Source organism: Taudactylus pleione, unplaced genomic scaffold (assembly GCF_031769625.1).
Source record: "Taudactylus pleione unplaced genomic scaffold, aTauple2 ptg000408l, whole genome shotgun sequence".
NCBI classification, from domain to species: Eukaryota; Metazoa; Chordata; class Amphibia; order Anura; family Myobatrachidae; genus Taudactylus; species Taudactylus pleione.
Window position 1 is genome coordinate 7957103 of NW_028284810.1, and position 24215 is coordinate 7981317.

Here is a 24215-nt window from a genome sequence, read left to right on the forward strand (position 1 = left end):
GGAGCAGGTGGTGAAAGTAACCCTAAAGTATACTGTAATATATTTTGCATTGAATGCACACTACATCGCGCACAACATTGATAGGCTGTCCCAGGCCAGCCTTAAGTCACTGAGGACTAGCTTGGGTGGAGGCACTGACAATGGGATGTACACCACTTAGAGGAATGCGAAGGGTGGGTACATTGGGAGTAACAAAGGAGTTAGTAACCTGGTGACCCTTTAATGATAAAAGGGGGGTTACACAGTATACACTGATTTGTGAGCATTTCTTGTATCATTGTGAAGCCACATCTGCTGTCATTTTCCAGGTGCAAATGCTCCCGTTTACTGCTGGAGTAAGAAGGCGCTTGCAGGCAACTCTGCATCGGTAACTTGCGTCCAAATCTGCAAGTACCTCCAGCATGCAATACTATACACTTGGTTATATGCAAATGTGCTTACATTTACCAGGTGAAAAAATACTGAAAATATAATGCAAACATAACAATTATTTCTCAGCAAAAAGTAGTACAATGCACAGCAACAAAATAAGAAGATATCATGAGGATTGCATTCAATATACATAGCACTGTACTGTGTAATTCTGAAGCAGAAGGCAATAGAAGAGTTATGGTAGACTTACCATTGATAACTGTTTTTCTTAGAAGTCCATAGGGATACCATGGGGATAATGTGGTTGGAGTGATCCAGGCACCAAACAGTTAAGCCTTCAGCTCCCAGGATGCCTCATGGTCCTCGTCCACATATACCCCGCCCCTGGCAACAGGCATTCAGTTCTACAAACAAGCCCAGGCAGGAGAAGGAAGGACAATGCAGTTCCCCTAAGGGTGGGGGTCGCTCCTGAGCAGAAAGGAGAACTCGTCGCCCAAAGGAAACATCCTGAGAAGCAAAAGTATCAAAGAAAAATCGTAAAAAAAAGTCGTAAAATCTTAGAAAAGTGTGGACAGAAGACCACGTGGCTGCCTTGCTCAATTGTTCAGCAGAGGCACCACAACTAAAACGCCCACGATGGCCCCGCAGACCGAGTAGAATATGCTGTCACCGTGTTTGGGACAGGGAGATCAGCCTGTGTGTACACCTGAGAGATGGTCATACGATGGTCATACGTAACCATCGAGCCAGAGTCTGTTTGTTAGCTGGCCATCCTCGTTTGTGAAAACCATATAGCACAAAAAGAGCATCTGATTTTCTAGCAGAGCTTGTACGCTCCACATATATGTACGGAGAGCATGAACCGCATCCAGGGATGCTTAACCTACCAAAATGTCTGAAGATTGAAAAACTGGAAAAACAATCTTTTCATTCACATAAAAAAGGGACACTACCTTTGGAAGGTAACCCTCCCCTGTACAGAGAATAGCTCTAAACTGGTGGAAAAAAAAAAAATGGGGAGTGACAAGAAAGATAGCGAGGAGAAAAAGTGTCTTCGCTGTCAATCATTTCAAATCAACAGAGTCCAGAGGTTCAAATGGAGGAGCTTGTAGCCCCTTGATAACCAAAGACAAATCCCGCGGTGCTACCGGTGGGACAAAGGGTGGCTGAACTCGGAGAACCCCCTGAAAGAAAATTCTAACATCCAGCAAAGAAGCAATCTTTCTCCTGAAGCAGACTGACAGTGCAGAAACCTGCACTCTGAGGGTGGCCAGGTGGAGACCAAGGTCTAACCCAGCCTGGAGAAAAACAAGTACCTGGGAAACTTTAGGGTCATACTTTCTGTGGGAACATCATTTACCAAAAGACTGCCAAACTCTGTAATAGATGCGGGCAGAGGAAGGTTTTTGTGCCCTAAGCATCATCTGAATCACAGAGCTGGATAAACCTTTGGCTCTTAAGATGGAAGACTCAAGAGCTACGCAGTCAAAGACAGACGGAGTAAGTCTGGATGTAGGTAAGGACCTTGTGCTAACAGAGCCGGCCATAGAGGAAGAGGAAATGGAATGTCTATGAATAGAATCCGTATGTCGGTGAGCCAATGACGTCTGGGCCATGCAGGAGCCACTAGTATTGCAGTTCCACCTTCTTGCTTCAATTTCCTGAAGACCCTTGGGAGGAGGAAAATCAGAGGAAATAGATACGCCAGTTTGAAGTCCCATCTTACTTCCAGTGCTTCCACTAAGGCGGCTGAGGGGTCTTTAGTCCTGGACCCATACCTGGGGACCTTGTGGTTGTGACATGATGCCATGAGGTCTATGTCCGTTAGGCCCCATTTGTTCACTAGGAGTTGAAGAACCCCCGAGTGAAGAGCCCACTCTCCGGTGTGTATGTCCTGACGACTTAGGAAGTCCACCCGGGATGAATATTGCAGAGATAGCCTGAAGATGACATTCTGCCCATATCAGAATGTTTGTCACTTCCCTCATGGCTGCATGACTTTGCGGGCTTCCTTGATGATGGACAACTGTGGTCGAGTTGTCGGACTGGGTCTAGACTGGCCTGTCCTGGATCTGGTCTTTTGCCATGATGAGTGCTTTGTATACTGCACGAAGCTCCAGAATGTTTATGGGCAGATGAACTTCTTGATTTGTCCATTTTCCCTGAAAGGTGTGATCATCTGTCACTGCCCCCATCCACAAAGATTGCTGCCCGTGGTGAGGAGCACCCAATTTGGAATCGAGAATGGGCACCCTTTGTCTAGATGATCCTTTTGTAGCCACCTCAAGAGAAAGAGACGAACCTTCGGAGTGAGAAGGATCCTCTGGGACTTTATTAGATGATAATGTCTGTTCCACTGGGAGAGAATACATTTTTGCAGAGGCCTGGAGTGGAACTGAGCATATTCCACCATGTCAAAGGACCTGCATCGCTGATAGAATGGATACCCTTAGATTGCGTAGCATTTTGCGAATTCACAATGATAGGGCTTGTCCTCTTCCAGAAATGCTCCCAGATGTACCATCCGCTGTGTTGGAGAAAGAGAGGATTTCTTCCAATTGATGATCCAGCCGTGCGTCTGTAGACAGGCCAAGGTCAGTTGGAGATGGTGTTGTAAAACAGCTAGAGACTGTGTCAATATCAGAAGGTCAGCCAGATATTGATGTATTCTGATTCCCTGAAATAGGCTGTCATAACCATTATTTTGGGGAAGACCTGAGGGGCCGTGGATAGACCAAAACGCAGTGCCTGAAATTGATAATATTGTTGAAGGACAGAAAATCGTAAAAATTTTGGTGGGATGGTGTAATCTCCATACAGAGTCTCCGTACGGAACTTGGGTACACGGATGAACTTGTTGAGGGTTTTCAGATTTAGAATAGGTCGATGAGACCCATTTGGTTCCTGAACAAAAATAGATTGGAATAATAACCCTTTCCTTGTTGACCCACAGGAACCGGGATTATCACCCCGGCCCACAGCAGGGAGTAAATAGCCTCCTGGAGGGCCAAGGCCATGATAGAATCTGATGGGAGAGTTGTTCAAAATAGGCAACGTAGCGCTCCTGACTAAATGTGTCACATAAGCATCCACAGAAGGAGAGATTTACCATTTAGTACATTCAGTAGCTGGGAAAGGATACAAAGATGCAAATTTTTTCGTAACATGGAACCATTTATCCAGGTTACTCCATGCCTCTTCCATAAGTTCAGTGAGCTGCTCAGATTTAGGAAACTCAGCTTTTACCACCTTCTGGTGTTTAAACACAGGAGCCTTCTTTCTAGGACCCGGTTCATCATCCTGTATATTTAGGATTGATCTAATCGCCCTCACCAAAGAAGGAACATCCACTGTAGAAGTACGGTCCTCCTCTCCTGAGCTAGACCCTGGAGAAGAACCCGGCTCATCACCTGATTCCTCCGGTGATTAGTCTGAATCTCTATGCTGAGCAGACTGATAAAAAGATAACCTCCGCATAAGCGCCTTAGTGACTACCGGTCTGAGCCATACTCTGACTTGAGTGGGCATAAACATCCACCCAGGAAGGATATATAGGAGGGACAAACATAGCATGCTGTGGGTATCTCATTAAAGCAGGCAGTGTGGGAGTAGTCAAATGATCCACTAGCTGCATCATCACCTGAGACACGGAGGACACCCAAGATGGCTCCTGTACAGGGGCTGGAATACTGGACTGGTGAGGTGGTTCTTTATAACAGACAGCAACCAACACAGGGGCCTCCGCCTCCTGTTTCCCTTTCCCTTTTGACATATCAATTATAAAGGTAACAATGCAATGTAATGTAACAGCCCTTACAAATACAAATAACAAGTAAATGTGAAGTGCCAAAGAAACCCCACACACCTGTAATAGAGTGATGAGGAAAAAAAACAGTGACAGTTATAACTGACAGAAAATAAAAGGCAGTATCAACACAGCAGCTAGCAAACAGTCACATACAATGCATATATAATTAGGTTGCCATAGACCCTGTATTAACTACTGAAACGCGTGGCTTGGTAGGGTAAGAGGAGTGACCCAGACATGGGAAAACCTTTAATGGATCTGCGTCTGGGTCAGGGGAGGAGCTGCCGGGCGAGAACCTATCTTCCCTAAGCTGCATCAACCAGCCGCGTACGCTGGCCTCATGGCAGCAGAAGCGGCTGTTGCCGATCACCGGCGTCAGGCGATAAGGCCCCTGTGGTCTAGTGAGGGAGCGTATGGCCCTGGGCCCTCGCTACAGCGGCTTCCGGTGCATCTCCAGCACCGGAAGCAAGGACTGCCGCGCGCGATTCACCGTAAGAGAGGAATCACCTTACCTGACATCTCTGTGCGTCCAGTTGCAGTCCTGGCCCCAGCATCGCTGCTAGCAAGCTTTGACGTGATCCGCCAAAATCACCAGAGAAGTTACTAGTGTTGCGACCCAGCGGTGGTAGACTTAGTCGCAGTGCATGCATCTTAATTCAGACGCTCAGCACTGCTAACTCAAAACATAAGAATAAAATAAAACATAAAATAAAAGCTTGGGACTGCCTGAGAGTCCCCTGTTACAAAGGTGCATCTGAATCCTGCCACACCAAATGAACAACTGAATGCCTGTGGCCGGGGGCGGGATATATGTGGAGGAGGACCATGAGGCATCCTGGGAGCTGAAAGCTAAACTGTTTGGTGTCTGGATCACTCCAACCATATGATCCCCAGGAATAGACATGGAATCCCGACAGCGGCATCCCGGCAGAGGAGGAAGTCCCGATCGTCCCCAGGTAAGTATATACTAACCTATTTCTACCCCCTAACCCTCCCTTCTCCCTTAGGGGTGCTTAACCCTAACCTTCCCCCCCCAGTGCCTAACCCTAATACACCCTCTAAGTGCCTAAACCTAACCCCCCCTTCCCCGCCGCCTAAACCTAAGTCCCCCGGGAGGATGCCTAACCCTAAGTCCCCCCCCCCCCCCCGGGAGTGCCTAACCCTAACCCACCCTTCCCCTAGCTTAAACCTAACCTTCCGGGGGGTGCCTAACCCTAAGTCCCCCCGGGAACCCTAAACCTAACCCTTCCCCCCTGCGGCTATCCGCGCTCGGTGCCCGTCGTCCCTTCGATCGGGATGCCGGGCATCGGTCTCCTGGCATATGTCTAATGACAGGCGTCGGCTGTCTTTAGACCTTTGCCGGGATATGACAGTCGGGAAGTCGGCTGTCGGGATTAGGTCCACCGGCTTCCCGACTGCATACCTATCCCCATGGTATACCTGTAGATCCCTATGGACCCTGAAGAAGAAAAAATACTTAATATTGCTTCCATCACCCGGAACTATGGGCCACCAAGAGTTAGAAAAGGCCCGGGCACTGGGAGGGGGGAGTATCCACGTAACGTCAGGTTCCCATAAGAAGTAATTAATGCTGAGGGGGGCATGGTTGTGAGATCTGCGGGAGGGGGTAGGGCACATTTTGGGGCATAGTTACACCCCCTCGCAAACCTGGTGTCACCCTACCCTCTTAGTGCCCCTGCCCAGAACAGAATAATATATTTACAAAAAAGAAAAAATGTTTTTTTTTTTATCCAGGTCGATCTATAAAGGGGATAGAGATCAAGAGTACCAGGAGGACATACAGTCAGGTCCATAAATATTGGGACATTGACAGAATTTTCATATTTTGGCCTCTATTCACCACCACAATGGCTTTGAAATGAAACAAACAAGATGTGCTTTAACTGCAGACTTTCAGATTTAATTTGAGTGCAATTACATCCAAATCAGGTGAACGGTGTAGGAATTACAACGGTTTCTATATGTGCCTCCCACTTTTTAAGGGGCCAATAGTAATGGGACTATCAACTCAAAAGCTGTTTCATGGACAGGTGTGGGCTATTCCCTCGTTATTTCATTATCAATTAAGCAGGTAAAAGGTCTGGAGTTGATTCTAAGTGTGACATTTGCATTTGGAATCAGTTGCTGTCGACTCTCAATATGAGATCCAAAGAGCTGAAACTATCAGTGAAGCAAGCCATCATTAGGCTGAAAAATCAAAACAAACCCATCAGAGAGATAGCAAAAACATTTGTTGTGGCCAAATCAACTGTTTGGAACATTCTTAAAAAGAAAGAACGCACCGGAGAGCTCAGCAACACCAAAAGACCCGGAAGACCACGGGAAACAACTGTGGTGGATGACAGAAGAATTATTTCCCTGGTGAAGAAAAACCCCTTCACAACAGTTGGCCAAATCAAGAACACTCTCCAGGAGGTAGGTGTATATGTGTCAAAGTCAACAATCAAGAGAAGACGAATATAGAGGGTTCACCACAAGATGTAAACCATTGGTGAGCCACAAAAACAGGAAGACCAGATTACAGTTTGCCAAACAACATCTAAAAAAGCCATTACAGTTCTGGAACAACATCCTATGGACAGTTGAGACAAAGATCAACTTGTACCAGAGTGATGGGAAGAGAAGAGTATGGAGAAGGAAAGGACCTGCTTATGATCCAAAACATACCACCTCATCAGTGAAGCATGGTGGTGGTAGTGTCATGGCGTGGGCATGTAAGGCTGCCAATGGAACTGGTTCCCTTGTATTTATTGATGTGACTGCTGACAAAAGCAGCAGAATGAATTCTGAAGTGTTTCGGGCAATATAATATGCTCATATTCAGTCAAATGCTTCAGAACTCATTGGACGGTGCTTCACTGTGCAGATGGACAATGACTCGAAGCATACTGCAAAAGCAACCAAAGAGTTTTTTAAGGCTAAAAAGTGGAATGTTATGCAATGGCCAAGTCAATCCCTGACCTGAATCCGATTGAGCATGCATTTCACTTGATGAAGACAAAACTGAAGGGAAAATGCCCCAAGAACAAGTAGGAACTGAAGACATTTGCAGTAGAGGCCTGGCAGAGCATCACCAGGGATGAAACCCAGCGTCTGGTGATGTCTATGCGTTCCAGACTTCAGGCTGTAATTGCCTGCAAAGGATTTGCAACAAAGTATTAAAAAGTGAAAGTTAGATTTAGGATTGTTTAGTTTGTCCCATTACTTTTGGCCCCTTAAAAAGTGGGAGGCACATATAGAAACCGTTGTAATTCCTACACCGTTCACCTGATTTGGATGTAATTACCCTCAAATTAAATCTGAAAGTCTGCAGTTAAAGCACATATTGTTTGTTTCATTTCAAAGCCATTGTGGTGGTGAATAGAGGCCAAAATATGAAAATTCTGTCAATGTCCCAATATTTATGCACCTGACTGTATATAAAAAAACGAGACACTGCCATTTAAATTTTTCAATCATCCCTTGCCTCCTACTGTGTTTCATCACCCATATTTCCCCTTTTATTTATATGTGTCCTTCCCATCCCATTATTATTTTAAAGCATTTTTTATGCGGTCCAAGGTCACATTACCTTTTCATTGTCACTCAGCAGGTATTGATCAATTGCATTATTCTTTTCATTTGCCAACTGATGTATCCTCTCTATCTCTTGCTTCACCTCTCTCTCCTTCCTACGGCGCTTTGCGGTTTTGGTCTCATTGCGTCTCTCCCAAGGAGTCAAAAGAACTGAAATTATATTAATATTATTATTGATTTATAATACATCACAGTGCTGGTCAGTAAGGACAACAGACCATACATAAACGGGTACATACAAGGTAGACAAAATAAGAGCAAGACATGAAAATAAAGTGCAGGGAGGGCCCTGCTCATGGGAGAGCTTAAGCTCTTGGGGGTAATGAGCATATCTGAGACAAGAGGAGTGAGTATGGCTTATCGAGGAAATTGGGGCAGACGTGTATATCCATATAATTATCATTATCAAAATAGGGAGGTGCACCCAGGAATATAGTGAACAATTATACAACATAAAAGAAAACAGTATTCCTACATTTTAAAACATAACTTTAAATGAATTGTTTTTAAAATGATGCCAGCGAAATATTACAAATAAGTCTCACCTTTTTACTTACCTTAATTTTTAATATTTTGCTGGTGTAATTTTAATAACAATTCATTAAAAGTTTTAAATATATACAGTACGTCATATTCCCAACTTGTTGATAACTTATGCTGTCAAATTGAATATATTTACAGTGCACGAGTGCCCCACGTAGGAATACGCTTTACTTTTTTGTTGTATAATTGTATAGGCATGAGTAGGGTAAGCCCAAAAAAAGAGATGGGTTGTCAAGAGTGTGTATAAAGGCTTAAAGGCTGGGGGAGCCTCTGATCCGGCATGGTAGGGATTTTCATAAGTAGGTAGCAGCACAGGAGAAGTCTTGTAGGTGGGAGTGATACAGTATGTGACATTGATACATGTTTGTGCCCAGGGTCTACCATTATCACGGCAAGTTCTACTGAATTCTCTAGATACATTTAGTTTGAGTTTTAATGAAGTTATTGGATCTGGAATAGATCTGTGTGTATTTTTCTAAAATCAGGAAGATCAGTGTTCTACTCACCTATTATTACAGGACTTTTTAATGTCTGTCTATCCCTAACCCTAATGTTAACACTAATACTAAAGCCAATTTCGACATTTTGAAAATGTCGACATTTTTCAGATGTCAACATTTTAACCATGTCAATCTTTTGGTGTTGATATTATGAATGCTGACATTGTCATTGTGGTCTTCTTGACAACAGCCCCATATGATGGGGGATCGGTATGAATGACCGCCAGACCTATGTCCCGACGCCGGAAGACCGGCGGCAATGAAGATCCCGACAGGTAACTAACCCAACCCTCTCCTCCCCTAACCCTAACCCTCCCTTAGGGGTGCCTAACCCTAACCTTTTCCCTAGTGTCTAACCCCCCCTGTAAGTTCCTAAACCTAACGCCCATGTCCCCGCAGCCTAAACCTAACCCTCCCGGGGAGGTGCCTAACCCTAACCGCCTCCCGGGGGTGCCTAACCCTAACCGCCCCCGGGGGTGCCTAACCCTAACCCCCCTTCCCCTAGCCTAACCCTAACCCTCCAGGAGGGTGGGACCTAACCCTAAGTCCCCCCCGGGAGCCCCTAACCCTTCCCCCCTCAGAGCTGTCCGCACCCGCCGCCCGGCTTACCTTCGTTCGGTAGGCCGGGCGTCGGGCTCCCGGCGTAGGGATGATAGGCGTCGGGATTTTGACGCCTATCATTTGTCCCCTGTCGGGATTGCACAGTCGGGAAGCCGGCGGTCGGCATTTTGACCATCGGCTTCCTGACTGCATCCCTATGATGGGATTGATTCAGAGTTGCATGGAAAGTGGCCACATCTGTGATTTTTCGCACTGCGCAGGGTCACAAGGCCAAACCAGACAGACTTATGCAGCTCTGTGAATCTGCGGAACTTTTCAGAGTAGCACAGCAGTCAGCCAGATAGCTGAATCAAATGTAGCTAATTTGGAATGCTATTTAAATGTATGAACATGACTACCTGTATCCACCTTGAAAAAGACGCCCTTGAGGCGTTGAAACGCGTAGGTGATATCTTACTACAGCTACTCCCGTGGACACGGCTCACCCACCCTGTTCTCTATTGCTACCACCTGGCTGCCTGTTTGCTAACACTATTCGGCTACATCTTGTTTGGGCAATTTACATCTTCACCCCTGATAACGAGTCAGGACTGTCTGGAATTTTGCCAGAGTCACGGACTGCGCCCGACTATCACAGAACATAGAGACACACGGAGCCTAAGATAGGACACCACTTACTCTACCCGGTAAGAAATCCTTTCCGGGCATCTTGCACTGGTACCTCTTGCACGTGAGGTAGGCTTATACAGCAGCCGATTGGGGAAACAGTCTCATCCCGGCTGTTGTATTGCCTGGAGGCATACGGAACACCAACGAGACCCCCAAACAGGAATCAGCTTACCATTATTGTACCCTACTTCTACACAGCTTGAGCTGTGAGTAAGAATATACGGGGCTTGCCTACTGTCATTGTCATCCCAGGATTACAAAAGAAGCTTTATTTCTATCAGACGCTCCCCGCTGGTCGGGTTGAGCGCATTACATTTTAAACCGGAGGGTGCTTCACTATATGTCCCCAGTCTCTATATTTATCTACAAGGCACAGGAGCTCGCAAGTAATATTACCTTTAAAAGAACATTTACATCCTAATATAGGCTATTTAGCCTTACAAATAACAGTGACATTATTCTAAAAGTCATACTCCTTATTCCTCAGAGACAGGAGAATATTTAATTGAGCATATCCAGGGATTGTATACCATTTGCAGCATGTTTAATTATCAATCACATTAGTGAAGGTTGAAATTTTAATTGTTTATGTTTTGGATGTCAACTGTTGACATTGTTATTGTGATTTTTTATTGAAATAAACATATGTATTTTTTAACTTGACGATTGATTTGAGTAGAATATTTATTATCCTCAGCCTCTGCGACTGCCTTTCTATAATTTATACAGACAGAGTTGGACTGGCCCATAGGGGTACAGGGGAAATACCCGGGGGCCTCACTGCCTGTGGGCCCACCCCCTTCTCTAGGTTCAGGTTTCAGACCTCAAATTATACATTGTTACTCTATTAGATGGTCAGTTACCAGAAACACTGATCGGCATGTGGGATTGGTTCCCTTCTATAGAAACTACACCAAGATCTGCCCATTGGTTAGCCAAACATCTGTGGTGGCTGACCACAGCCTTTAACCATGGGCCCCTACCACTGCATTCCCTGGTGGGCCCTGCATGGCCAGTCCAACACTGTATATATGAGGCTGACTACCTCACACAGCCGCATTTGAGACTGAAGTGATATTTTAACTCTTCCAAGCGCCTGGGTCTTTTTCTTATCTTTCCTATACACTCCATTCATACTTAGCATAAGATTCCATGGGTGTGCAGACGAAATTGTGGCCTATTCAGAGGTAGAAGAGGTAAGCGTACGCACAGATTCTGTGATTCCAGACAGATCCTTTGCACTCTCTCTTACAACCGGATATAGTGGGGCAGTGCAGCCACATAAATCTGACCCATAGAGCCTGATTCGGAGGTGGACACTATTGCAGCCACGGTTGTGTTTCTGTGCTAGTTGCAGCCTTACCTTTTTATTCTAGCATGCGCCATACAGCGCAAGCCCTAAAAAGGCCACCTTCAATGGCCGTGGACAGTGCAACTCCACCCGTGGTTATGAACACCTCACCATTGGCGCACCATCATGTCCACCATCGACACTTGCACCGGCCTATGGCTGGCACAGTATCTCCTTTCGAATTCCAGTTAAACATGGACTCTGTGAATTGCAGCATGTGCCGTAGGGGTTTACAGGACTTTGTGCATGCACAGTAACAAATAATCTCTCAGCTGTGAAGACATGTATATAAGACTGTGTCCTTTTCTCTCTACTTCTGCTGTATTACATTTATATTACATTATGTAAATATGTTGTTAAACTAGATAAAAGAGTAGAGGCTGCGCTAACCTTATAGAGGAATGTACTTGGGTAAGCTCAAACCGGTTGCAGCTATTAATAAAATCAAGGAACTACATACACTTGAAAAGAACCATATATTGATCAGTCATATAACAGCACATTCCCTGTTTGATGCTACAAACAGATTCAAGCAGTATCAGTTAATAATTTGTGGCATCAAACAGGGAATGCATTTTCATATAATTGAGCAAATTATGTATACATGTACCTGTCTTTTTTCCACGCCTCTTCTGCTGTAGTACATGTATATTGCATTAGTATGTGTATATGTACCTGTCTCTTTTCCTCTCCTCTTTTGCTGTAGTACATGTATATTACATTATGCATATATGTACCTGTCTCTTTTCCTCGCCTCTTCTGCTGTAGTACTTGCTTGTGCACATTTTCTTTATATAGGTCATGTCCTGCTAATATGTCCAAAGCAGAGGTCTTTTCCTTAAACTGTGGCTTCAACCGATCTTTGATAAAACCTGTATCCATATTCCATATAACAAAATGGTCTCTGCAAAAACAGCAAAGCACATGGAGTTTTATAATAAAGCTGTACAATACCCTATTTTTTCAACAACTCTCTTTTTTTTTTTAGTACATCTCAGGGCTGCATCACTGTGATATGCGGCGATGCATGATGTTTCTTAGTGCTGAGAAAAGGGTCAGGAAAATGCATATGCCCCAGAGTAAGGCCCTTATGGACGACAAAGGGTGAGAGATATTTGCCTGCTTTGAAACACTGCACAATGTGACACATTGCTTTGACATATCATTTAATGGGGGCTTTCAATTGTTAGATGGGGACAGGGAACAGAACATTTTTTATCCTGTATTTTTATTATTGTTTAGTGGCGGAGTTTGGCCTTTGCATACTTTCCGTGGATGCCTTGCACCATCTAGGCACAATTGTTATTAGAAAATTAATTTTGAAGGCTAATTTGTACAAATGTTGTAAATGCATTCAAATGTGACACATATAGTAAAGACATTCTGGAGGTCTCCTCATTTTCAAATTTATAAGACAGCAATATCTAAACCCAATAAGTTAGAAGTTGAATCATGGTGGTTATCTTCAAGTGGTAGTAGCCAATACTTTAAAGTAGGGATGTGCAGGCTCGGATAGGTTCGAGTTTGCACGTGGAGTTCGGATTTTTCCCTCCAAAAAAACGGAACTCAGAACGAGGCAAAACGTCATCTTACATGGACGAACATCATCATTCCTGGACAAAAGACCAGGAATGATGATGTTCGTCCATGTAAGATGACGTTTTGCCTCGTTCTGAGTTCCGTTTTTTTGGAGGGAAAAATCCGAACTCCACGTGCAAACTCGAACCTATCCGAGCCTGCACATCCCTACTTTAAAGTGATGTTTGCACACTTTCCAGAAGCATCCATAATCCTGCAGAAGTCACAAGTCATTAGTTATCGGGTCACTCGCTGTTTCTCTGAAGAAGGCAAAGAGGGTGGCAGTCTTTTATTTATTTATTGTTACGTTGTGTGGGACACAATAGACCCTGAATGGATCCACATAAAAATGGTGCTATTGCAGAGAACAAGCCCTGGTGTACTGTACGTTATTCCACTTCCTCACCTGTTCTCTGAGAGACCCAGGAGTATCCCTCCATCGAGTATCCTGTATTCATGCTTTGGACATGGAATAACAAAGAGTCCAGTCTGTTTGCGGACATATTTTTTCTTCAGCAAATCATATGTAAGAAGAGTCTAGAAAGACAAAAATAGTCATTTTGGTGCCCTGTGCCAGAAAAAGTGCCTACCCACCAAATATAATATGATATGGATATTATGCACACATCAAAGGTGCGGGCCCAAAAAGGGGCCAAGCATCGTGGGGAAGGTTGTGGCTTCACGGCACCCCCCCCCATTTTCATCACTCTGGGGGTGTGCCCAGCGTAATGATGGATGCAAGGACATTGCATAATAGACAGGGCATAGTATTATAATGTAATATTGTAATGTGTACTTGCCATCCACGGTAACCAGCACCCTCTGCCCCCCCCCACTTGGAGACCTCCGGCCCTGCTCGTCCCAGGTGAGCAGCACCTCTGGCCTGTTTTTTACCTGCTGCTAGCTAGGACTCAGCATCCTCACTGACACCCAGGCAGAAGTGTGAGCCAGGCCAAGCCAACCCACAGCCACCAATCACCGCCCTACGACTGAAGACTGCCAGGTCAAAGCTCCAATAGAAAGAGAAGCCAAGTGAGTAGGCGGGAGTACAAGGCAGCACCAGACTGTGAATATGGGGGGCTGAGCCTGGAGTCTTCTGGGCACAGGAGTGTCCCTTCAGGTTGCCGGAACCAGTGGTGCCAGGGGGCAATGGCAGGAGGCCACAGGGCACTGCAGCAGTTATAGGATACTGGCTACAGGGTACCATACCAAGCACCCTGCTCGCCAAAATCAAGGACCATGGAACAGCGATACAGCTGCCTCCAGAGCCTTGTGCTCTGTGCAGCGGCTCTAGTTGCACACACCTTGTTACAGCCCTGGAGTCAATGTCAATGTTCCTCTCCATATTCTGACTAAAAAGTTTATATCCTGCAGATATGGTCACTGTTTCCATAACAGAGCTGTTTTTACATTCTTTTTACACTGGGAGAGATGTATCAAGCATTGGAGAAAGATACAGTAGAGAGAAATAATGTACCAACCAATCGGCTGCTAAATGTAATTTTTCAAGCACAGTCTGTAAAATGACAGAAGCGAATTAGTTAATACTTTATCTCTCTCCCCACGGCATACGTACCTGAAATATGGGCATACGTACCTGAAATATGGGTCTCGGTGTGTCAGTGAATGAGACCATTCCCCTGTCAGTCAGGACATAGAGCTTCATATCCCTGACCAACACAACATCATTGTTCTCCACCAGCCCACGTTCCACCCGCACAGCACTGCCTTTACACTTCGATTTCACAATATTCCACACAGTGATCACTCCTGGCCGCACACTTCTACAGACCACGTATCTATCCAGACAATAGTACCAGACATTTATAGCATTAGCACTTTGCTATCAATTATTATCAACTTGCTTTTACCAATTTCAACATTCATTGGTATTTGATCATATTCATTTGCCTCTTACATTTCAGAAAGTAATGGAAAATGTAAGTTTGTGCAATTCTTACAAGCTGAACTTGCCATGGTAACAATACAGGAAAACACATTGGAATCTTACAGTTTACAATCTAAAGGCTCTGGGTTTGTAAGAATGTTTTACTCAATTGCTTTTCATTCTCATTCATACCAGATAGTGGATAATCTATCATATACCCCTTTATCCAGAAATGGCACTATCCAGATATTGCCCACTTCAGTATACAACCTTCTCATTTTTTCTGGTTAAAAAAGGTGCCATAAATCATAGCAACCAATGAACTGATTGTAACATAACTTTGCAGCATTAGCATATTAAGGCATCTGGCGTACTCATTACCTGCACCCGTTTTCATATGTATACCCCAATATTTTAAGACTACACAGTATGACTGCATCCTGTATTTAATCTATAAATGTTATAAAACACGCTCAAAATAAGATGCATTCAATTAAAAGACATTTGTGCATAAACCACAGTTCACTTATAAACAAAAATCATAAATGATCAAGAAAAAGGTACTAATAATAATTAGGATGTTTAGCCTATCAGTGATATCCAACGACAGACGACTGGCTCATATAAGCATGCCAGCCGCAGCAAAGCATTCAGTGTTTTCAGCATTGAAATTCCTATTGCTCCAGGAAGGAGAGTGATTTTAGTAATCTAAGTCACAGATTCCCAAACTCAGTCCTCAGGACCCTAAACAGGGCATGTTTTCCAGGTCTCCTCATAGAATCGCAAGTGAAATAATTAGCTCCACCTGTGGAACTTTTAAATTGTGTCATGGAGTAATGAATACATCTGTGCAGCTGCTTGGTGACCTGGAAAACGTGAACTGTGTGGGGTCCTGAGGACCGAGTTTGAGAACCTCTCATCTAAGGGGTCTATGGACTGAGCCTTGGGGAGAGGTAGTGGTGTAGATAAAGTACCAACCAATCAGCTCCTAACACTTTACAGGCTGTGTTGAAAAATTACAGTTAGGAGCTGATTGGTTGGTAATTTATCTCTCTCCAAGGCTTAGTACATAGTCCTCTAAAACTCTGAAGCACAGTGGTTTCAGTGAGACACAACTGTGGCTTCAATGCATGAAATCACAACATTTTATTGACCTAAACCACTTGATTTAATAACGAATGATATGCTTGTTATCTGTAGTTACTAATCTTAAACGGTGCTCCAACCAATCAACTCCTACGTAACTGTCACTTTACAGGCTGTGGGGTAGTTGTATTAAGTGTTGGTATGGGGAAGAAGTGGTATCAGCACACATTATGTATTACTGAGGGGTGGGGCGGTAATTGACATGGGCCCTGTGCGCCCCTGTTGTTATCTGCGCTGCTATCTACAAGATAGCAGCACCGGTATGCAGGGCTGCAACTGTCATTGCCCTATCACCACAGCAGGGACAGCACTGTCCCTGCTGCGGCGGCTGTCGACTCCGGGGGCTGCACGCGAGATCTCATGATGCTTGGGAGTACCTGCTCACTAAGCTGATTTGCTGTGAGCTCAGCTGGGGATCGCCAGAGGGGGGGAGTTTTCACTCCGGCAGATGAGATGTTCTTACATCTCATTCTTAGTGGCATTATCTGTGCCGCTATAATAAATCCACCCCCGTGTTTGGTTGGAGGCTTGGAGCACCATTTAAGATTAGTAACAAGTGATAACAAACAAGCATATCACTCATTAATAAATCAGGACCAAAATTGGCTGAACTTAACTAAGCCCATGATTTCATTTTAAATTGATCTTCATAAACTGTAGGGTAAACGTGTATGGAGAGAACTTCTGTACTATCCACCATTGAGAGGATAAAAAAAAGTCTCACCAATTTACTGCAGTTACAATAACTTATGTACCTGGGAAAGGTCTTCATTGTAACAATTTCCTGAATCCCATCAGTTATCCTAGTCCTGTTGATGTTGACGGTGAGTGACTGGTTATTTATATGGTTAGCCAAATTCCATGAACGTAAGGTGTTTTCTCCATCACAGAAAGCTAGGCAGTAGCGAAGATCAAAGCATATTCCTATGGCATTGAAAGAAAAATGTTCAGTAATGATATTATTCAACCTCTCCCATGCCACAAACCTGAGATCATGCCATATACATGACACAGACACACACAGAAAGGAGACTGAGAATAACATCCAGCATGCATTGCAGGAATATGGCTCTATCAGTAAAGTACCTGTCTGTGGCATACAGTATAAGTGGACCTCCAGGCTTGTTCATTCTGCTGAGGGGCAGTTGCTAAATAAAATCTGTGTCAGGTGAATTAACTTACAACTTACAATGTGTCTCTGTTACTGACTGATTTGTACAAGCAGCAGCCATTTTTATGGAGATAAAAATGATCTGAGACCTATAACTCAGCAATTATGGCTTCAAGATTGGAGACAAACTGATGGTAAAATTGATCACAAGAAAATTGATCAGACAGAAAAGCAAATTACCGGGTAAAGCACTTTTACTCGGTAATTTGCTGATCAACACGGGTCCTTTTACTGTCTGAAAGGGTCAACCCACATCAAAATTCCCGGGACTTTGACCCTAGTTTTTACCAGGATCAGGACCCGGCAATTATGACCCGGATTGACCCTTTGATACCCCTTTTACACCAGAGCTAAACCTCGTGTTTTTGCAGGGTTAACCCGGGTTGCTTCTAGGTGTAAGAGGGGCCAGGGATGGATTCTCGGGTCGAGTACCCCGGCAATCCATCCCTGGTAACTTGTAGGTTTAACACAGGAACGCTGAAACCCTGCAGTGTAAACGGGTAACCTGGGTCGTCCATCCCCATTACAGCATGGGGACTTGGTTTCTCAGCTGTTGGAGATAATGTCGTCTCCAAGCGCTAGGAGAAGTGTTCCACTGTGTGAACGTTGCAGATTTAGGAATAACCCGCATTGGCGCTGTAGTGGAAAAAGGGTATGTACAGGGTCTGACCCGATTTGAAACACCCGCTCGCTAAGATGCATACTCTCACTGCTTATCGATGGTACGCAGTGTGTATGTATTGTGCGCATGTGCATACCTTAGCGAAAGTTCACAATGCATTCGCTCGCTGCGCATAGACAGCCCAGCAGAGTGAGTGACAGGGAAAGCCATTTGTAGGTGGTAACAGGGGCTGGCCATTAAAAATGGAGGAGTGGAGGTGCAAACGCAGGCGTGCCTGAGCATATCAACTGCGTTTTAGAGGTGTGCGTAATTAAAAGACAGCATCATAGTACACGTCACCTGGTTTGTACACTGAAGTGGTCGCAGTGCTTGTGGCAGGGTATAGTCAACCTCAAGCGCTGCGATAGCATCCGATGTTACACGATGTACCGATGGTTGCATACACTTCCTGGACATGACGTACACAAGTGGGTGTCTTAAAACAGGCTGGTGGGTGTCTGCATACACTATGTGATCGTTCTCTAAGAGATACTGGGCGTGCTAATGTATTGCACTGTCTACGCAATTTGCATACACTTCGTGTTAGCGATCGCATCTAGCGAGCAGCTCTGAATCAGGCCCTGTATTCCAAATATTGGGTCAGCCCCTGGACTTAGGTGGAAAGCAGGTATCATACAGAAGAAATACTTGTGTTGATCAGCAAATTACCGGGTAGAAAATTTGCTTTTCTGTCTAAAAGAGGGATCAGGCTGGGACTGGCAAAATGACCCAGCACTCAAATGCCAGGTAAAAGCCGGAACTTAGGGACATTTCTGTGTGAAAGTGGTATCAGAGAAATAAGAAGGAATCATTGACACTGGCCCCCCTTCACAATATGGGGCACATATATCCTTGTTGCTGTGATATGCAGCAATAAGAAATTATTGTTTACAGCGTCCAATTGTATTTCTTGTTAAATAGAAACTCAGTAAGTAGTATTTTAACTCTTGAGGTGACCACTCTGCTAAAAGCTTTAGGGAATGTTGGGTGCTCTAAACTTAGAAAAGTCTCACATATGGCAATAGCATAGCTATGTCTGGAGGAGATTTGTGGTAGGGATTTAAATTGCAAACGTTTCCAGCCATTTAAAGTAATTATTTTGAGATTTTTATATTTTCATTTAGGCAAGAGTCAATAAGTGTCAATGTTAGGTATATAAATGTATTATTCACTTAAATGACAGTACACTGATCTCTGCAGGAATAATCACACACCTTTATATCACTTATGGTTTAGAATGGTGATTGGGAATTATCAACATAGGGCAGTCATAATATCTAGGAATAAAGCCTCAAAAAATGTAAATAATACATGAAGAACACAGATAGTACATCTGGAATGGCACATATGTACAATGGTTTTGAGACATCACTTTCCCATGTTTCAAAACATTAACCAAGATATTGGGTACCACTTAGATTTAAGCTATGCAGTGGACTTTGAATAGCCAATCTAAGCCTGAAAAGTACACTCCACATTAAAAGAAAACAACTAACCTCCAGTGGATACAGATGAAAATGTAACCATGTGCTTGTGGTCCTCAGTTTCTAAATTCCAAACTACTATTTCTGTGGTACTGGTGTTGGGGATATGAGAGAATGCTACCACGTGTGACCCTTGACGGTTCACATCAAACTTGGTAATGAAGTCGTTGCAGCAGCCTTTCACAGTGCGAATATATGCAAACGTGTGCACGCTGAAAAGCTCGATATGTACTATGTCATGCAGCTTCTGAGAAGGATACCTGCAATACAGTGTATAGTGCACGCATAAAAAGAAACATACTGCTATTATGTTTAGTCTTTTTTCTGTCACCAGTAAAATTATTTGATGCAAGAGTAATAATATTTGAAGGTTTCAATTTATTTAGAGTTACTTATGGGTTTATTCATAATGTTAATTATTATTTGCAAAATCCTTGGCAAGAGATTCATTAAAAATAAACAAACATTCTAAAAATGGAAGATGCATCATTACAAATAGTCTATGTACTTAATGTGGGAACATGCAACAGCCATCTTCCAAATCCATGCTACATAACCTAAATCTGCTTCCTGCCTGATCACCCCTCTCCTATCCATCCTCAACTGTGCTGCTTGGCTCATCTTTTTCACCAACCAAACTGCTTCTGCCTCCCTTCTCCATCTGGTCCTACACTGGCTCCACTCACCTTAGAGAACCTAAATCAAACTCAGCTATAAAGCCATAACCCAATCCTCCTCCTTTTACATTATTTTATTCCGCAATCCAACTCGTACACTTTACTTTGCCAAAGTTATCTTTCATCCCAACTGATTAAATCATCCCACTCCTGCCTTTAGTATTGCACCCATGCTTCTCCTTACCACTGGAACTCTGTCCACCTGTCTCCAAAGCTTTAGACGGACTCTCAAACACATTTCATTATTAAAGCCTAGCAGCTATCATCCTAATTCCCCCCTGTGTAAATCATGTCTGTTTCCCCCCTCATGTGTTCATCCTTTCCTGTCTTATACCATCATCTATAAGTGAGAATGATAATAAACAGAAAACGGACAGGCCCAAACAGCGCCCCCTGCCCTGCGTGCCCTGTGCCATGGTACAAGTCGCACCACCCTAGTTATGGCCCTGCCTTGTGGCATCCTATAAGTAAATACTAATAATAATAATGATGATGATAATAAGAAACGCTGCCAGGCATCATATGAAATATGGTATCTCTAGCATTATCATAATTATTTATTTCCGAAGTCAGGCAGATGTAGAACGTTTAGAGAGGAAGATGAGCCGAGCAGCAGCATTGAGGACCGATTGTAGTGGAGAGAGGTGTGAGACTGGGAGGGCAGCTAGGAGAAGGTTACAGTAGTCCAAACTGGAGATGACCAGCGAGTGGAAGGGGGTTTTAGTAGCATCCAGGATGAGGACGGGTCTAATCCTGGAAATATTTTTGAGATGGAAATGACAGGACTGCGAGAGGCGCTGAATGTTTGGTTTGAAGAAGAGGGAGGAGTCTAGGATAACTCCAAGACAGTACACTTTGGGGCCAGAGGAAATAGTTGTGCCATCAATAGATAATGAAATTGTGGGAAGTGAGGTAATGGAAGAGGGTGGGAAGATGATCAGTTCAGTCTTAGACATGTTAAGTTTAAGAAAGCGCTGGGACATCTAGGAAGAGATAGCAGAGAGACAGAAGGAGATACGGGTGAGGAGAGAGGGGGAGAGGTCAGGGGTGGAAAGGTAGCTTTGGGTATCATCAGCATAGAGATGATATTGGAGGTCAAAAGAGTTGATTTCACCTAAAGAGGATATACTGTAAAAGGGAGGATAGAAGACGTCCAAGAACAGAACCTTGGGGAACACCTACTGTTAGTGGAAGTGGGGGGGGAGAAGAGTCATGACAGGAGACAGAGAAGGAACGATCAGAGAGGTAGGAGGACAGCCAGCGTAGGGCAGTGCCACGTAGACCAAGAGAGTGAAGGATTTGCTTTCATTGGATGCATGAACCTGTGTGAAGTTCACTCCCTGCACCCATTATAGATACTCTAATTTCACTTAGTAAGTACAAGCTGGTTCTCTTTGTTAGTTAAATACATTAAGCCCAGCATTACTATAGGGGAACTTTCTGGTTTGATTATTTTCTGTTGAACCAAGAGCTATCTGAGTGGGCCTGACCTTCTTCTCCCTCATGTGATTTTTAGCTGCCTCTCCAGTCACTACACCTACAGACCCTCCTGCCACACAGCACTTGCCACCCATGGTGTGACAGCATGGAGAGCGAAGTTCGCAGTTGTGCATGCCTGCTGTCTGGTAGGGTTGGCCATTGAAAATAAATGATTAGCAACCATCAATGGTCTTATGGCAATGGTAATTTTACCATTGATGAGCAGATTCAGCCTGCGCAAAATCAGCAGTCAATCACTCAACCATCGATGGTTTTCAACCGATGATTTAAACCATTGACCATCGAAGGCAGAGCCATCGATGGACAACCCTACTTCCTGGCACTGTGACCAGGAGGAAAGCAATAGCCATCAGTGCAGTATTTGCCTTCAAGCACGGGCTGGATAGCAACATGATCATAGCACATAGACAGATAGGGAAAATTCATTGGACAGTTTTAGTGGCACAGGCTTCCACAAATCTATTGCTCTGAGTATCCCATAAATCTTAATACTTCCTTTGCAAGAAGACTGTGGAAATACAAGGGAAACAACCTTTGTAAGGATACCTGGTGGAGTGTAAGATCAGGGATGGGGAGGCAGACTTGGATGATGTGTTTGGACAGGAAGGTTGATGTATGTGGGATCCCCCAAAGCAGAGTTTTGGCCTATTAATTAATTCACAACCAGGAAAACAGGTGTACTTTAAAAAAAATATATATTTTATTCAGATGGCCATTAAACCATTAGCATTATTAATTATATACCTGCAGATGACTAAGAAGTATTCCTTGGTTACAGCCACACCTTGAACTGAAGCTACTGGATCTTGTGCAGTAAGTTTGGCAACAACAGCCCCTCGTCTGGCATTCAGTACCATGGCTTCCTTCCCACTCCTGTCACAATGAGGAAACACAAAAGATTTGTTCTCCATTCAACATACTTCTGCCTATAGTCATCTTGGCCTTTGACACCATCAGAAACATGCAGGTACAGGAGTATAAAGGCTGCATTGTATTACGGTTATCATATTTAACAGTCTGATGTTAAAGTCTTGGTAAACAGAAGTCTGCCGCCATTCAAAGACCTCAGCATCTATTTAATGGTAAGAATGTAGCTTTCAGTTGTATATTAAAGAAGAACCCCAGTGAAAGTAAATAAAGAAAATTAGTTTGCAAAGTGCCTAAAATAGACAACAAACGCCAAACTACATGCAATATGCATGTATTGCATATTTATAACTAACCATATCTTTCTTAGAATTATACATAGGTATGCTCTTTGATAAAGCAGATTCATTTGTAATCAAAAGTTTACTGAGTGTTTATCTGTCTGCAAATACAATGCAAGACCTTTAAAAAGCAGTTACTTGTATCCCGAAGTTTACAGAGCGTTTACCTGTATGCAAATACAATGTACTCTTTCACTGACTTTTTGGAAACCAGAATCGAGTGATTCTTATGTACTGGAATCTCATCGGCAGGAATGTCTACCTGACAGATGAGCCTGCAAGAGTCTGTCAAGTCAAATACCTGAAAAAAAATTATTATAGACATAAACCTCTTTTATAGTAAATGCAGTCAATATACGTAAAACTTTCATAATTCTAAATTATGCTTAACAATGATTGCCTCCCACTACACTTACAGTATATGAATACTTGACATGGAGGAGCTATAGGTATCACTGCTATCCACATTGGTAACATAGTTCTGGCAGAAGAAAATCAATGGAGAACCGACCTTAACTAAATGACTTCCATCAAAAAATGCCAAGAGGAGTTGACCGTCCATAGCAGATGTCAGAATAGGGGCATCCAAACAGTCACTAGTAGCATAAACCATTTTCCTACGAGAGAGGTCCCATATTTGGAAGCCGTGGTCATCAGTGAGAGCAACTATTTTGTTCTGCATACAGACAGTAATAGAGTCAATGTTCTTTCCAACTCCATGAAGAGTGAACACAGGTTTGCCAGCAGCCAAGTCCCAAACCTTCAGGGTGCCATCTCTGGAAGCAGTCATGGCTTGTAGCTCACTATGAGCTTCAGCAACCGCAGTGATACTGTCTGTGTGGCCTGTACAACAAGATAACAGGACATAGTACATTAGCATCACATTAATGCTTCTATGCTCAGATATATGTCACTTAAAACAAAAGCACATGAATGTAATAACTGCACTTCATGGTAAAATGAAAGGTCACTAACTATGTAATACAATTACTTTATAGGCTAGAAAGGGCTAGGATAGTGCTGCACAACGTATGTTTCAAGGGCCTCACAATTGGTTTTCTGGGGGGACATGTGTCAAGCAGTATAAAGAATGGAGAAGTGGACAAGTGGAGAAGTTAACCCATAACAACCAATCAGCTTCTACCTATCATTTTATAAAATGAACTTGATAAATGCTACCTCAAAGCTGATTGGTTACTATGGGCAACTTCTCAACTTGCCTAATTCTCCACTCTTTAGAAGGCTTGCTACATCTCCCCGTTGGTTCCAAAAGGTTATCTTTATCAGTAGAACACATATAACATTGCCCTATAAGGGATTGCATGCTGCCTCTACACTACCATTTGCCGTTGCACTGTTCTAGGACTTCTGTTATGCTGTAAAACTACATTCAGCACTTGGGCTAGATCTTTGAAGGACCATCCAAATTTCAAATAATATTAACCAGGGGAAGCCGCAACAGTGTGCACATCTTCCTTGGTGACTATGAATGGGCTACAAA

At 43.7% G+C, this 24215-nt stretch overlaps 1 protein-coding gene across 2 annotated transcripts in view; it reads right to left on the reverse strand.

The window, feature by feature from the left end:
- The window catches only part of LOC148506305 (uncharacterized), a 103072-nt gene that overhangs the window by 22845 nt on the left and 56012 nt on the right, over window positions 1-24215 (reverse strand). For both annotated transcript variants that reach the window (XM_088446970.1, XM_088446969.1), the window contains exons 19-27: window positions 23226-23557; window positions 22882-23015; window positions 22251-22379; window positions 19342-19589; window positions 16769-16937; window positions 14577-14778; window positions 13386-13516; window positions 12139-12305; window positions 7773-7927 (exon numbers count right to left, since the gene is read on the reverse strand). In XM_088446970.1, coding sequence (XP_088303096.1) covers window positions 7773-7927; window positions 12139-12305; window positions 13386-13516; window positions 14577-14778; window positions 16769-16937; window positions 19342-19589; window positions 22251-22379; window positions 22882-23015; window positions 23226-23557 — 1667 coding nt within the window. The remainder of the gene's footprint in view (window positions 1-7772; window positions 7928-12138; window positions 12306-13385; window positions 13517-14576; window positions 14779-16768; window positions 16938-19341; window positions 19590-22250; window positions 22380-22881; window positions 23016-23225; window positions 23558-24215) is intronic.